The sequence below is a fragment of the Cyprinodon variegatus genome, unplaced genomic scaffold, assembly GCF_000732505.1.
Source record: "Cyprinodon variegatus isolate N-32 unplaced genomic scaffold, C_variegatus-1.0 Scaffold1966, whole genome shotgun sequence".
NCBI lineage: Eukaryota > Metazoa > Chordata > Actinopteri > Cyprinodontiformes > Cyprinodontidae > Cyprinodon > Cyprinodon variegatus.
Window position 1 is genome coordinate 17,721 of NW_015152419.1, and position 13,950 is coordinate 31,670.

At 36.1% G+C, this 13,950-nt stretch overlaps 1 protein-coding gene across 1 annotated transcript; it reads left to right on the forward strand.

Annotated features, from left to right (window-relative positions):
• The first annotated feature begins 6,993 nt into the window (after positions 1-6,993).
• On the forward strand, positions 6,994-13,815 carry LOC107104944 (retinoic acid receptor responder protein 3-like). Its single transcript, XM_015405059.1, has 6 exons — positions 6,994-7,073; positions 8,927-8,982; positions 11,469-11,512; positions 12,748-12,856; positions 13,325-13,584; positions 13,707-13,815. Exons 2-6 carry the CDS (start codon positions 8,964-8,966, stop codon positions 13,803-13,805), a joined length of 531 nt encoding a protein of 176 aa, XP_015260545.1. The 5' UTR covers positions 6,994-7,073; positions 8,927-8,963; the 3' UTR covers positions 13,806-13,815.
• The last annotated feature ends 135 nt before the right edge of the window (positions 13,816-13,950 follow it).

Consider the following 13,950-nt stretch of genomic DNA (forward strand, 5'->3'; position numbering starts at 1 on the left):
CATCTAAAATGGAGGAGGAGATCAAAGGGAATACCTCCTTAAATAACCTGGTTTAGCCCCAATGCATCTAAAACAAAACACAAGATTTGAGTTGTCAGATCTTATGTCTAGATAGTTGTCCTTAAAATAATCCATACCCTCCAATTAAAGAATGGAAAAATAGAAGTCAGTGAAATAAATTGAAATTCACAAAAGTAATAACAATAAATATTTATATTCAAATCATGACATTTATTTTGAATTGTGATTCAAAAGAGATATTAACAACAAACACATGAAATAAGGGACTGTGGAGCTAAAATTCTAATAGAGCAGCACTTTGAAGGAATTACTGCAATCAAATGTTTTCTCTACTGTTCAAAAACACTTCTACACATGTTAATAGATATTTTGATCCACTGTTCATAGTAAGGCAATATTTTATTTCACTGAATTATAATTTTGTACATTTTTATTATTATGAGCTTTTTGTCATTTAAAAATTAAGAAAATTAAGTTGTTCTAGATTGTTTAAATTCTGTCATCTATCATGTCATAATTTTATTACACAGGCGTGAATGTAGGAATGCCGTTACTTTTAAATTTGACTTATTTATAACACTAAAGCAATATAATAAGACAGTGGTGTTTTAGACTAACATACTATCGTCACAGCTGTGATCAGGTCACAGTAATCTACATTATCCTGTCAAACGATTGAATGAATCAATGAAATTTTATTCCTGAAGCATTTTTCATTCAGTAGTAGAACAAAGAACTTTGAGTTTTTACGTAAGCAAAAAGTGCTATATAAATAAATAAATGTAACCTGAATAATCAAGAAAACAGGCTGACAAATTTACCACACTTTCTTTTTCCCACAAACCCACACACACAAACTCCCTGTTATCCATAATCCACAATGATCTGTGTTAACGCTGCTGTGAGGAAACAAGCATCTCTCAATGTTTGATCGTCCTTGTGTGTGCACCTCATTCGTCTCTTTATGAAGTTGTGGTTTTTCATTTTGTGTAAATGTGTGTTAGTTTTATTGAAGACAGTTAGTGTGTGTACATATGAAACATTGAAGACAGTTAGTGTGTGTACATATGAAACATTGAAGACAGTTAGTGTGTGTACATATGAAACATTGGAGACAGTTGGTGTGTGTACATATGAAACATTGGAGACCTTTCTCCAGCCAGAGGGTCATTACAGGGTCATTCTGTCTTATGACCTGCCTCCAGCTGATTGGTCATTACAGGGTCATTCTGTCTTATGACCTGCCTCCAGCTGATTGGTCATTACAGGGTCATTCTGTCTTATGACCCACCCCATCCTGTTGTGATCTGTTAATAAAAGGCTGTGAAGAGAGCAAGCAGAAAGGTGCTGAAATGTGAGCAGGCAGCCTTTCTCCTCCTGCAGGAAGCTGTGTTTGAAAATCCCTTTGTGTGTCAGATTCATTTTTGTCCTGTATGAACTCACAATTTTTTGAAGCTAACAATGTGTTTGCTCTTAAGGTGCCTACACATTGCAGCGACATATTCTACACCTCTACCTGCTGTCCTGGTGTTAGGTTTGACTCCATATCTTAGACTATTTGAACCTTAAATAAGAATAGCCCTAGCAATTGAATTGGTCTAAAACAAGTAAAAAGCACAGACTTCACTTCATAAACTGCTCACAAGCCACAATACTTATCTATTTTGCACACAATTACCTTTCTTCTCTGCAACTGCCTGATGTGGCTGTGTAATTTGAATGTATGTTAATAGTGTATTTGGCTTAATGCAAGGGGACTATCTCGTACAGTACCCATGCATTGATAACTTGTGGCCACAACTTATCAACCTCATTTCCACGCAATAGTAAAACCAGGCCACGACTTAACATCTTTGAAACTTTTTTTCTGTCCATGTCACCAGACGGGCTCCATAGCACCCAATACTTCTGAGCTGAATTTTAACTAGGGGAGAACGGGGCTAGTTGTAACACTTTTTACACTCACATTTATATCTTTTAATTAAGATATCATATATGAAACAAGTATGTACCTGATGAAAGACCAGAGTTTCAGGTATATTTTTGTATTCATTTCATTTTAATATATTGTGTCAGTAGGGAATTATAAGCAATCTATTGGAGATTGTCACCATGTGACAAGTTGCCCCTCCAAAGGTTAAGTTGTCACACTATGCAGGGTTGTTGGGATCTGGAGATCTGCCACCTGTCTCCAGCAGAGAGCGCTATGGGTCTCCTGAACTGGAGCCTCCAGCACACCTGAGGATCATCAGCCCATCAGGAGACCTCCTACATAAGCAGCAGCCAGACCTGTCTTCTTCGCCGGAGTGTTGACCAGTTTTGGTTGGCGGAACCTGAGCCTCTGTTAATTTGAGAATCTCTGTCTGCTCTGGAGAGTAACTAGATTCTAACCAGCCTCTGTCTTCTCTGCTCACAGGAAAGCCCGACTGAAGTCTGTAGCTCTGGAGGAGCTTTCCTTGGAAACTTGCCTGCCTGCCCTAGGAAGCCAAACCTGAAGACAATCAGTCTGGATTCCCCAGCCAGCTCTCAAGGGAGAGCTAGGACACCAACTCAAGGTCTGAACCTCACTAGCCTGAAGCTAGACGCTGCTGCTGCTGAGCTCTCTGCTGAATCCACAGTCTCTGGACCCAACTGGTTCCCCCTCTCCATCGATCAGTCTGAACCTCATCAAGGTACAATCCAGAATCAAACCCCTGACAAGTCATCACCGCTGCCTGGCTAACCAAACTATCCATCTCTGCAGATACTCAGTGATTCCAGTCCCGGACCAGTACCAGAACCTGCTCATAAATATTATTGTGTGCTTCTCTTAAATAAATCATTGAACTTTTTATCAGTCTCCTGTGGTGTTCTGCATGTGGGTTAAGTCACTTAAACCTATCATGACAGGGGTAAGATGTCACACTGGGTTTTGCAACAAATGAAATAAGGACAAAATGATTTTTGTTGTAATTTTTTTAATGGAAAGTGAGTGAATACAAATAATCCCCCTTTATTACTCATGAAATATGAAATAACAGAACATATGCAACAAACATTACAAATCTGACACTTGAACCGGTCATGGAACAAAAGAAGATCTCTCTAGTCAGACTCTCAATCTGAGTTGCATTTTTGTCATACAGTTCCCAGGGGTGCATTATTCATGTGTCCATCCTTTGCATATCATACATTCCAACCATGTTTCTCCAGCTGTTTCCAACTGCTCTAGCAGGACCAGGCACAAGGACTCATCTTCTTCTGATGAGGAGTAATCTTGAGTTTTTCTTTTTGTATCTGCCTTCTGATTCTTCCCTGCGCTTATTTCGGATTCATCCACTCATGAGAGACATTTATCTCCATGACCCCAGGGTGCACCTCAACATATGGACACCTGTAACCAGGGCACCCTGCACCCTGTAGCTCAGAATATGAGCATTGGTGCCGCCGTGCAATTTCATATCTACTAATGCAATTTAACGTAACCATAGTATTTTAGAGTGTTATTTTAAACTTGTGTTTTTTGTTTACTGCGATAGACTGGCGACCTGTCCAGGGTATACCCCGCCTCTCGCCCGTAGACAGCTGGATATAAGCACTAGCACCCCTCTCGACCCCAATTGGGACAAGCGTGTTAGATGATGGATGGATGGATGGATGGATGGATGGATGGATGGATGGATGGATGGATGGATGGATGGATGGATGGATGGATGGATGGATGTTCTTTGTTTAATGGACTTTTTCAATAACATTTAAATAGAGTAATAATATAATTATTTCCTTGTGGTTTGTTAATAGAGTCATGTGTGACATAAACACATTGACTCAGGTTCATGCCAGCTGATCAAATCTACATTGTTATAGTGTTATTATGAAGTTTAATTAATAGCGCACATATTCACCTGAGAACTGAAGATGTCTGTGTTACAGACCCTGGTCGCGTGGACTGAAGTGTATATGACAATAAAGTAGTGAACCTCAGTCTATTTACTAATTTATTTTTATTGTATTTTAAATAGACCTTTATACGACGGAGTATTAGGGCCACACATGAAGAGAAAAAATATTTTTGCCATGACGAGATTAAACTCGACATGTCGACTTTTAAAGTCGACATGTCGAGTTTAATTTCGTCATGGCAAAAATATTTTTTCTCTTCATGTGTGGCCCTAATACTCTGTCGTACCTTTAGGCTCATAGGTCTTTAGTCCAAAAAAAAGAGAGAAATTTTCACAGCGCCCCCTGTTGAAAATTACTTCCAGCTGCCCTGTGTATAACTGCTAGAATTTTTATCTGAATTAAGCTTATTTAAAAAATATATAGTTAATATTTTTTTACTTTTGGAAAATGTTGAATTGGTGCTCATCTAAATATATAATGTGTTGTCCTGTGCTCAGTCAGTCCATAAGACCTTACCATGTAAAGGAAGAAAAGTTGCGCTGTCTGGTGGAGAAGATAATCTCAGCGTGATAACTACCCCCTGTCTCCCCTACAGATTCTGGGGAGAATTCTACAGCAAATCTATATTAGGCTCAGATGTTTAGACACCATTCCTCATACATGAGTTTTAAGTTGAGTAATCAAAAGCAATTACAAAAATCGTAGTAACATGTTGGATAACTGTCAGATATTTCCTACTCCTCCCACTACCATTCTTGGAAGAAACCTTGTATGGAACCATATACAACAGTGTGAAAGAGAGCTTCTTGCAATATTTAAAAAAAAAAGGGGGGGGGAACTCTGAAGCTTGCGCTGAGTTACTTTTTAAAAATTGGGTCTTGTTGATGTACCTGATGCACATGATTGCCAACAGTTTGCCACCAAATACAATATTGCTGGACTATTGTCACAATTCGGGCACAAGAGCTTAATCCAGACACCACTGTTTGTTATTGAAAGCTGGAGGACAATCTTAAAAATCATGAAAGATACTTTGTTTCCACAAAAGCTTGTGGAAATACTGAAGGTATGAATTTAATCCCCAAAACGTGTTATGCAACCTCCAATTTCCAGAAGAGATGATGACTGCCATTCAATGGCCAGATATCTAAGGAGAGGTATATCAGGGAATCTGACAAAAGCTTGTTAGAGGCTTTTCTGTTTTTTTGCACAGAGGCATTCTCCTTGGGCAAAATAACGCTGTTCAGTTCAAAGGGATAACCTCATTCCAGTGTGGACCTCAAGCTCATAGCTGTTGGAGTTTGCTGATGTTGCCTGTGAGCTATCAAAACTACCCAGACCTCTGAACTGATTTGACCTTGTTCTTTTTAGTGGAGTTTGGGTTATGGACATTATATAAAAACCTAGGATACACTAAAAGTGAAGGAACACCTCTCAAACGAACACTTGAGCCACTTAAAATCTGGCACACCTGAACAGCAAACCAATTCTTAAAAATATTTTGTTATATATTTCTGTTAAGTGAGAAGTACAAAATTATTCTTGTTAAAGGTATTGTGCAAGACCTGCCCTCCCTACTTTAAAATTAATGTGCACGTGAGAGCATGCAAAAGCCCATTTCTACTAATCCCTGAATCACTCACTATAGAGCGGAGACTATATAGTGGACTTTATAGCAAACTGAGCTAGCTGAATGTTTGGACAGATAATCATTGCTTTTTGCTCCCCGTTGCGCTGTGCCTGCGCCATCTGTGCTATTAGTTGCCACTGCCGTGTAATGACAGCCTGTGACAACAGGTCTTACGAGATAGTTAATAAAAAGATAGTTAATGGGACGAGCACGTAGGACGGCCTTATGTAAACATGTCACCAGAATGACTGACAACTAGGAGGACAGATTATTTAGGTGATCCACCAGGAAATTAAAGATCGTCCTCTATAACTTTAATGACATGTTACCAATGTTACATAGGTAATGCATTCTAACCAGATAAGCAGAAGTTACAAAGTTTTATACAGTTCAAGATTAAAAATTTGAGTTTTAATGCTTTAATTTCAGTTTTAAAATTCCCCACTCTATTTTAAAACTCAGATTAAAACTGGATGGTATTCAGTCTGATAAAAGTGGTTGTTACTTTGCTTATGCCAGTAATCTTGATAGGCTAGTTGTGATCTTAATTATGATCTTTTTTTTCTGTGTTCTGTTTAAAGAAAGGGATATCTATATCAGATCTTTGTTATCATTAACAGATGTTTACACCACAGAGAATGTCCTTTTTCAGCACTCGGAATTGTCTTGCCATTGAAATGTTAGACAGCAATTTATTCAATGCAATATCTCCCAAAGGAGATAAAATGTTCTTCCTTGTGTATTTTTCTTTACTCGCACAGAAGGCATTGTGATTTTTAGCACTGGGAAAAATAAATCCAAAGTCAACTAAGCAATTATAATACTTATTTGATTCTAATTCAATATTATGTGAAGTAGTATTATATATCCTACAGGGTAATATGTGCTTTACTTTAAAGATCTGTTTAATTTATAAAAAACATATAGACTGTATTTAATGTATATGATGGATGCTAAGATATCCTGTATAGCTGGACTAATTTTTAATGACTTAACAAACAGGTTAATATAATGATAGCAGGGTGATTCCAATAATCAGTAATTTCTTCTCTCTCATATTTTTGTCAAAGACAGCAGTGTTTTGTCCGCTAGCCCTAATGGGCCCCACTGCAAACACTCGGTATGATCTAGGTGTCCACATCAGATCCAAACTATTCAGATGTCACAAACATATACAACCAGTATACGACCGTAATTCAGTGAAACTGATGAGGCAGGAGCAAGGAGATGAAAAGTTCACAAAATGTCAGGCAATACAGTTAAAAGAGGAAGTTTTGCACAGAAAAAAAATTTAAAAAACAAACACCAACAAATAGAAGCAATACAATCCTGATCTAAAGTGAATCAAACCCCAGCATGAGTAGAAGGAAGTAACAGAGGAGGTTCACGCCTGTTTAGACAAGCAAACATTATTCATGTCCAAACACATCCTGACCGTCACAACCGGGAAATCGAAACCAATTTTATACCCTTACTAAGAAACTGTCCTTTGTCTCATTTACTTTATACTAATGTGAGGAGCACAGCCAGACTATCACAGGTAAGCCCCAACTAACTAACGTTTAACAGAATCAAGGAAAGTAAGAAAAACTAACCTAAAGAAAATCAACTATTTAACACCTTTTGTTATAATTGCTTAATTAAATGATTTATCGGTCAACACATTTTATTATGTTGCTGTACATAAGTTTATGTTGTTATTGTACTTCTGTATTAGTCCTATTGTTTCGGTGCTTTAGGTCTCTAACTGAAATGTAAGGGACTCAGGTTCTATCCTGGCTGTATAAGGAAGGGCATCCGAGGTAAAAACTTTGCAAAGTCTTTAGGCGAGTTACATCGACTCGCTGTGGCAAGGGAGCAGCAGAAAGGACACACAAAAAATGTTAACCCTTTTTGGGATTTTATTATGAATATTGTATTTATGAATAATGATAAACTGTCAGCCTCCACATCTAACCCACTCTGAAATGAAACTGATTCTGTTTGTTTGACAAAATTTAAATAAGAGAGCCCAGTTGGAGCAAAAAAAAAAAAACTAAAAATGACGAAAAATAATAAAACAGAAAAGAGGTAAGTAAAAATGGAAGAAATTCCAATTAGCTTTCCTTAGACCAACATAAACAAAATGTGCCTAATATTTATATCAATTTCAAAATAAAACATCTTGCTGATCTTATAAAATTTATTCAGCATTTGAAATGATAACTTTGTTAAGATTTTATTCAAAACAAGTGTTTAACTTTACTGTCCTCTTAGAAAACAGATGTATTTGTGAATTCTGAGGACATAAATATTAATGTTATTCCATCCGAACAAAGCATTAAAAACACCTCTTCCTTTCTTATATGTTAACTTTTAATGCATTCACTGCTGTTAAATGGCTGACATTCGTGTTAACAGGTTTAGCTTTGATGTTAATGGCACATTTTTATTCAATTTTGGGGTTAAATTCCATTTAAAAGTTATGAAAGCAACTGATTAGAACACATTTTTGTGCATAATGTTCAAGATTTCGAGGAATCTTTTAAATAGGAGTAAATATGAATTAGAGGAGTGCAACGACTATAATAATGAAGGCCATCTGGTTTCAACCATTCAGATCCACAAAGAAAGAATAAACATTAAAGTTATGAGGTTTAGACAGAGCTGCCAGCTCAGCTTTAAAATGCAGGTCCTGGAACAGGTTATGCTGCATAGCATTGATTCAGGCCCTGCAGCAACAATTCACTCTTTTGTTTTTCTGGTTTTAGGTATAGAAAAAAACTTACAAAAGGAGAAAAGATCTGCAGCACAAGTTTAACTTTCAATTATTTCCATCTATGTTTCCAGTGACAGATAAAAAAGACAGAAGAAATACAATAGAAGCAAACATAACAATTAAATAAAGATCATTTTCACAGAAAAGGTGGTTTTATTTTTTTTATCCTCTGCATATTAACAAATTTAAAATGAACACATTTATTGTTCGTTCAAGTTTGTGAACCCAAGAAATGCTAAACCTGCACCACAGTTAAGGGTCATTTCCAACAGTCAGAAACTCAAAGTTTTTTATTGTTTTACTACATCTACTTATCATTAACAGCTGGTCAAAACAGCTACGTAATTTTATAAAAATAAAAACCTCCCAGGTTTTTTTCTTGATGTTCTAGGACCAACTTGTTGTATTTAAGGCCAAGAAATATTTTGCAGAAATTGAAGAGAGGGATTTTTTTTTTCTTTTACTTACAGTGACGATAACAAAGTTCTTGCAGTGAAGGACATTTCATTTCTCAGTCTGCATATCTCTCTTATTGCAGCTACACAGAGATATTCAACTTTCTGGGGCAGTTTAACATGTTTTCTTTCAAACTCTTTATGTTTTCTCTCTCTAAAATTTTCAGTGCTTTATTTCAGCTTCAGACGTCAGTTTCTTCTCCAATTCAGAGACATCATGGGAAGCTCATCTTCTAGTAAGTCCTCCATATTTTTCTTAGCTGGGTCGAGACATTTTGTCTCCTAAAATACCTAAAATCCATAAAAACTGAAAAGTTCTTAGAATAAATCCATATGTCTATTCATCTCCTCCCCCTAACCCTTCGCACTCACCATGGGGCTATTGCCTTATTTAACTTTTAAATTATATTTCATTAAACTTTAAGGTATATATAACATCTAAAGTTACTTTATTTTAAACCATGGATCACTAAGGGCAAAGAAAATGCATGTAAATTGAAGAATCACCTTTATAAACTACACATTAACAAAAGAAACTGAATATAGATATAAGGCAAATGAATATTAACTGACAAATATAATAAGAACCAATAAGGATTATTATCAGAAACTACTTAAAACAGCGCAGATACAATACAGTAGTTAAGAGACCTGGAAAATATTAAATGAAGTTATCCGCAATTAGGAATGGAAATTAAATGCCACACAATCGAAAATACAAATGAAAGAATTAAATGTATTTAAGGATTTTTTATTGTAAATGTTGGGCCTGGTCTATCAAATAAGTCAAATTCTAGGGAAGCAAAAGCACCAAATGAGGAAACCACTAGACCAAATCCTAACTCAGTGTTTATTAGGAGGGTACATTAAAGTGAAATAATACAAATAGTAAAAATATAAAAATAAACAGCCTACTAGCTCTGACCTAAATATGATGCTGGTTGAAAATATATTACACTGTATAGTTAGACTGTTCATATATATTTGTAATCAGTCCTTTATCACCAGTATATTTCCTATCAGTGACTGCCATCAGTACACTTTTTACAGTCCTATCTGCCTACATTCACAATTTTTAAAAATCTTCTGAAGTCTGAAGAAAGGCTAAAGTATTTTTTTTTGTTTTCAGTTTCATGTTGATTCATGATTTTCTTTTATTTTCTAGTTTTATTGGGTTAATTCCTATTTTGTTGTGTTTTTAGATATATTTGAGTTTTAATGCTTTTCTTTGTTGCCCTCTGTTGCCTTCTTTGTTAGTTCCCTTTTCCTTAGCTGTTTTCTAGAAGCCTCTGTTCTCACCTGCTCGTTATCTCCCAATCTGCTCGTTATCTCCCAATCAGCTCGTTAGTCCTGTCTTTGTTCAGTCAACCATAGATACTCTCCCTGTGCAGTTCCTTAGTGCTGGTTCCTCTTCTCTCCTCGGCTTCTTGAGCTTGTTTTCCTGATGTCTCCATGGTTCTGATTAGTTTGACATTTTAAGATGGATTTTTGAAACTGCAATAACTCACCTCTGCAGTTGGGTCCTCAACCCTGAACCAAACATTGACAGAAACAGACAATAAAAAATACACAGTTGGAATTTTCAGTGATTTAAGAAAAGCTTTTGACCATGGAAAAAAATAGAGTCAGAGGCCCCGCACTTGCTTGGTTATTTAGTTATCACAGTAACAGAAGTCAATTTGTACTTAGTAACAATATTGATTTTCCCCAAAAAATTTATCATACCTGCTGTTCGGCAAGGCTCCATATCAGGAACAAAATTGTTCATCATTTATTTTATATAAATGATTTCTGTGAAGTACTGAAAAATTTGAAGTGTATATTGTTTGCTGATGATAAAAGTATTTACTGCTCAGATAAAGACTTAGATTAACTTCTGCTTAAAGTGAAGAAAGAGTATTTATAACAATAAATAAATGGTTTGATACTAACAAATTATCACCGAATTTAACAAATAATTACATAAATTTAGCAAATCAGAAAATTAAACAACATCCCAAAATTAAAATTAATGATACGGAAATAGAAAGAATATGATGAAAGAATGTTAGGTATTATTCTTGTCATTAAATTAAGTAATCATAAATATTCTAAGGAAAAAAATATAAAAAACCAGTGCCTTATTGTGTATGTTGAAAAGATTTTTAAACCAAAGTTCCCTTTTCATTCTATACTTTTCTCTTGCTTTTCTATACCTCAGATATTTTGTGGAAATAATTATTACCCATTCTTTAATCTTACTTCATAAGCAGGCAGTTAGAAATCCAAATGTTTTTTTCACAAAACTAAATATATTAAAACTAAATGATGCTACAGAAAGCAGCAGGTCAATCTTTCTCCACAAAACAGAAGTCTGTCAGACCTCTAGGGACTGTCAGCCTTTATGGTAGATCACAGCATAGTTACCTTCAAATTTATGACAAAAACATTACATCAATAGTCTGATTGCCGACAGCAATAACAAAAATAAATGCAACCAAAAATAACCATTAGTCATCATGGATGATGTGTGTGAGAATGTACTATTCTTATTAGTTGTTTTGTATCAGTTATTGTTATTTATTTCCTATATTGTGTGTAAATGGTGGGACAGTGATTTTTGTTTTTGTTTTTAAGCATATGCACTGATCGATGGCACTTTTTTAAAATTTTGTTGTTCTTGTGACAATGGCAATAAAGATAAATTGAATTGATTAATTGTGTATATAATGTGTACTTCCAGGTGCTAAAAGTCCAGAATATCAGGAGGGTGAAAATACAGATCTGGTTAGTAAATCATCTATTTTCTATCACCAAATGTCAGATATTTGGTTTAAAATATTTTTTTCTTTTATGGCAGAGACAGAAATCATCCACCAGATTAAAATCCCTCTTAGTTTCATTTTTCTAATACTGGCAGCAGGATGTTTGGGTCATGAAGCTTTCGGTGGTGATTGGTTCTTTTAATGCAGTTTACTTCATTCTTCAGCCTTTCTTTGTTAGTATGTGTCATTTTTTCAACCGTTAAAAAAATTAAGAACTCTTTGGGTGAATAAACTTAATCCAACTGCTTATTTGACTAATTATTTCTAGTCCGATCCAGTTTTCTGCAAGGCTCGACATGGAATTTGCTCATTCTGTGGCTGAGTATCACATGTTATTTTAGTACAGCTGCTGACTCCTTGAAAAATAAATAAGTGACAACCAGAAATGACCTTCCAACCCTCCAAAGTGATGAATCTTCTCTTTCCATAAAGACTTGATTTTATGCTGAAATTAAAAAGACATATAAAGTTCCTTCTTCCAAGGGGTGGTTGGCCACCTTAACTTGAAACTAGGAGATGATGTCAATCCCCCTGTCCCCATTATCTAATCAAATTTAGGGAAATATTAATTAATGAAAGAATCATGATAGATGGGGGAGTAAGACTGTTTTTTCCTCAGAGGCAGTTCTTGGTAAATCAAGATCTGCCAACATGTTGGACACACAAAGAACCGCCAGTGAGGATTTACCATCTGGTTCTGTACTGGAGGCATTGCTGATTTAATTGCTCACGTACTTCAACGCTCATTATACAATCATTTGCAACATTCTTGAGTCTAGAGTGATGTACCTTCTAGATGCAGAAAATGCCAAAGAGGCAGCCATTACCAACTGTAGGAAGTGACCCTGATTCAATCACAAACACGTTGCACAAATGAACTAAGCTAGGAGCAATGCCATCTGGGAATTTAGAATTAAATTTTTTTTTTCTGTTTTTTTTTCATTATTTTTATGTAATCTGAACCAGATCTCATGCATAAGTGGTGATGGGTACTGTACCTGGGAATCAGTGTGTGTACCAAAGCTAACTATTTTCACTAGAAAACATGTTTTGATGTTTTGGTTACAGAATGAAAGCCTTATAACTTTTTACGATTTTCATAGGATTGTCAGAAACTTTTTAGCTAGAGGTTTTATTTCCTGTTAACTTTATTGGTTAAGAAGAACTTCATCTTGTATGTTTGGCCTTTAACCACAGAATGGAAAAGATCCAAAGCCTGGAGATCTGATTGAGATCTTCCGTGTCGGCTATAAGCACTGGGCTGTGTACATCGGCAGCGGATACGTCGTTCACTTTGTGGTAAATGGTGAGCCTTTCACTTATATTGTCTGTTATGTTTTAGTAAGTGAACAAAAAGCAATGTACGTATTTTATAAAGTATATTGTATATAAACCAGACATGGGCAATGTGGAGTCAACAAGTCATCTCCATGTCATTTATTTGTTCTACCCAGCCACTGAAGCAGGTGAATCCAATCTTCACTGTGAACTAACCTGTGCAGATTGGACTCACCTGGTTAATTTGCTGGGTAGATTAAATACATGACATGGAGATGACTTGTTGACTCAACATTGCCCATGTCTGATATAAACTGCTCTGCAGAAACTCTATGATGGTGGCCTGTTTCATAGCAGTCCTCCACCTGCTGACCTCTGGCTGAAATCATTTTGATTTATAGATTTAGGTCAAAAAAACTGAAACTGAATAAATTCTGGGATGTTTGCATGAATTGTTATTAAATCTTTAAGTATTTTTACACATTCACCCGCCCAGGTTTATGCTGCAGCTCCAGCAGGGTGCCGGTACCAGGAGAGATGGGAGTTGTTATGAAAGAGAAGCTGCAGGAAGTGTTGAACGGTGACAGATGGAGAATCAACAACTACCTGGATAAAACATGCCAACCTCAAAAGATTTATGCCATTGTGAAGCAGGCCAGTGGATTCATTGGTGCTCGAATGCCGTACAACCTGGTTAGCTTTAACTGTGAACACTTTGCTAACGATCTACGCTATGGAAAGCGCACATCTCGACAGGTAGGTCAGAGGATGCTGAAGCATTGACAATTTAATCACGACATGCAGAAGCTAGTGTGATCTGGTCTTGTGAAGTTTTTACAGTTATGTCTTTGCTAAAAACTCAATGTCTCCCCCTACAGGTGATCCATGCTGGAGCAGGTGTGGGTGGAACCATGGCAGGCCTTGTTATATTAGCTGGGACTGTGGTAGGAACCCTTATAGGACTTGGCAGAAGCTGAATGAGCAGAGATGTTCTTCAATTTTCAGATTTTCAGTGAATAAACTGTCATTGTTCTTTCATAAGAAACAGAAGATCATCACTACTTTTTTTCACATTTGCCAATTGTATAAAAGATGAAAACTATAATTTTTTTCATCATACAA

Bases quoted from the DNA above. Each gene is read 5' to 3' on its own strand.
- LOC107104944 (XM_015405059.1), top strand. The intron at 11,513-12,747 runs GTTAGTAAATCA...CTTTAACCACAG, and splicing joins AGGGTGAAAATACAGATCTG to AATGGAAAAGATCCAAAGCC. The intron at 13,585-13,706 runs GTAGGTCAGAGG...CTCCCCCTACAG, and splicing joins GAAAGCGCACATCTCGACAG to GTGATCCATGCTGGAGCAGG.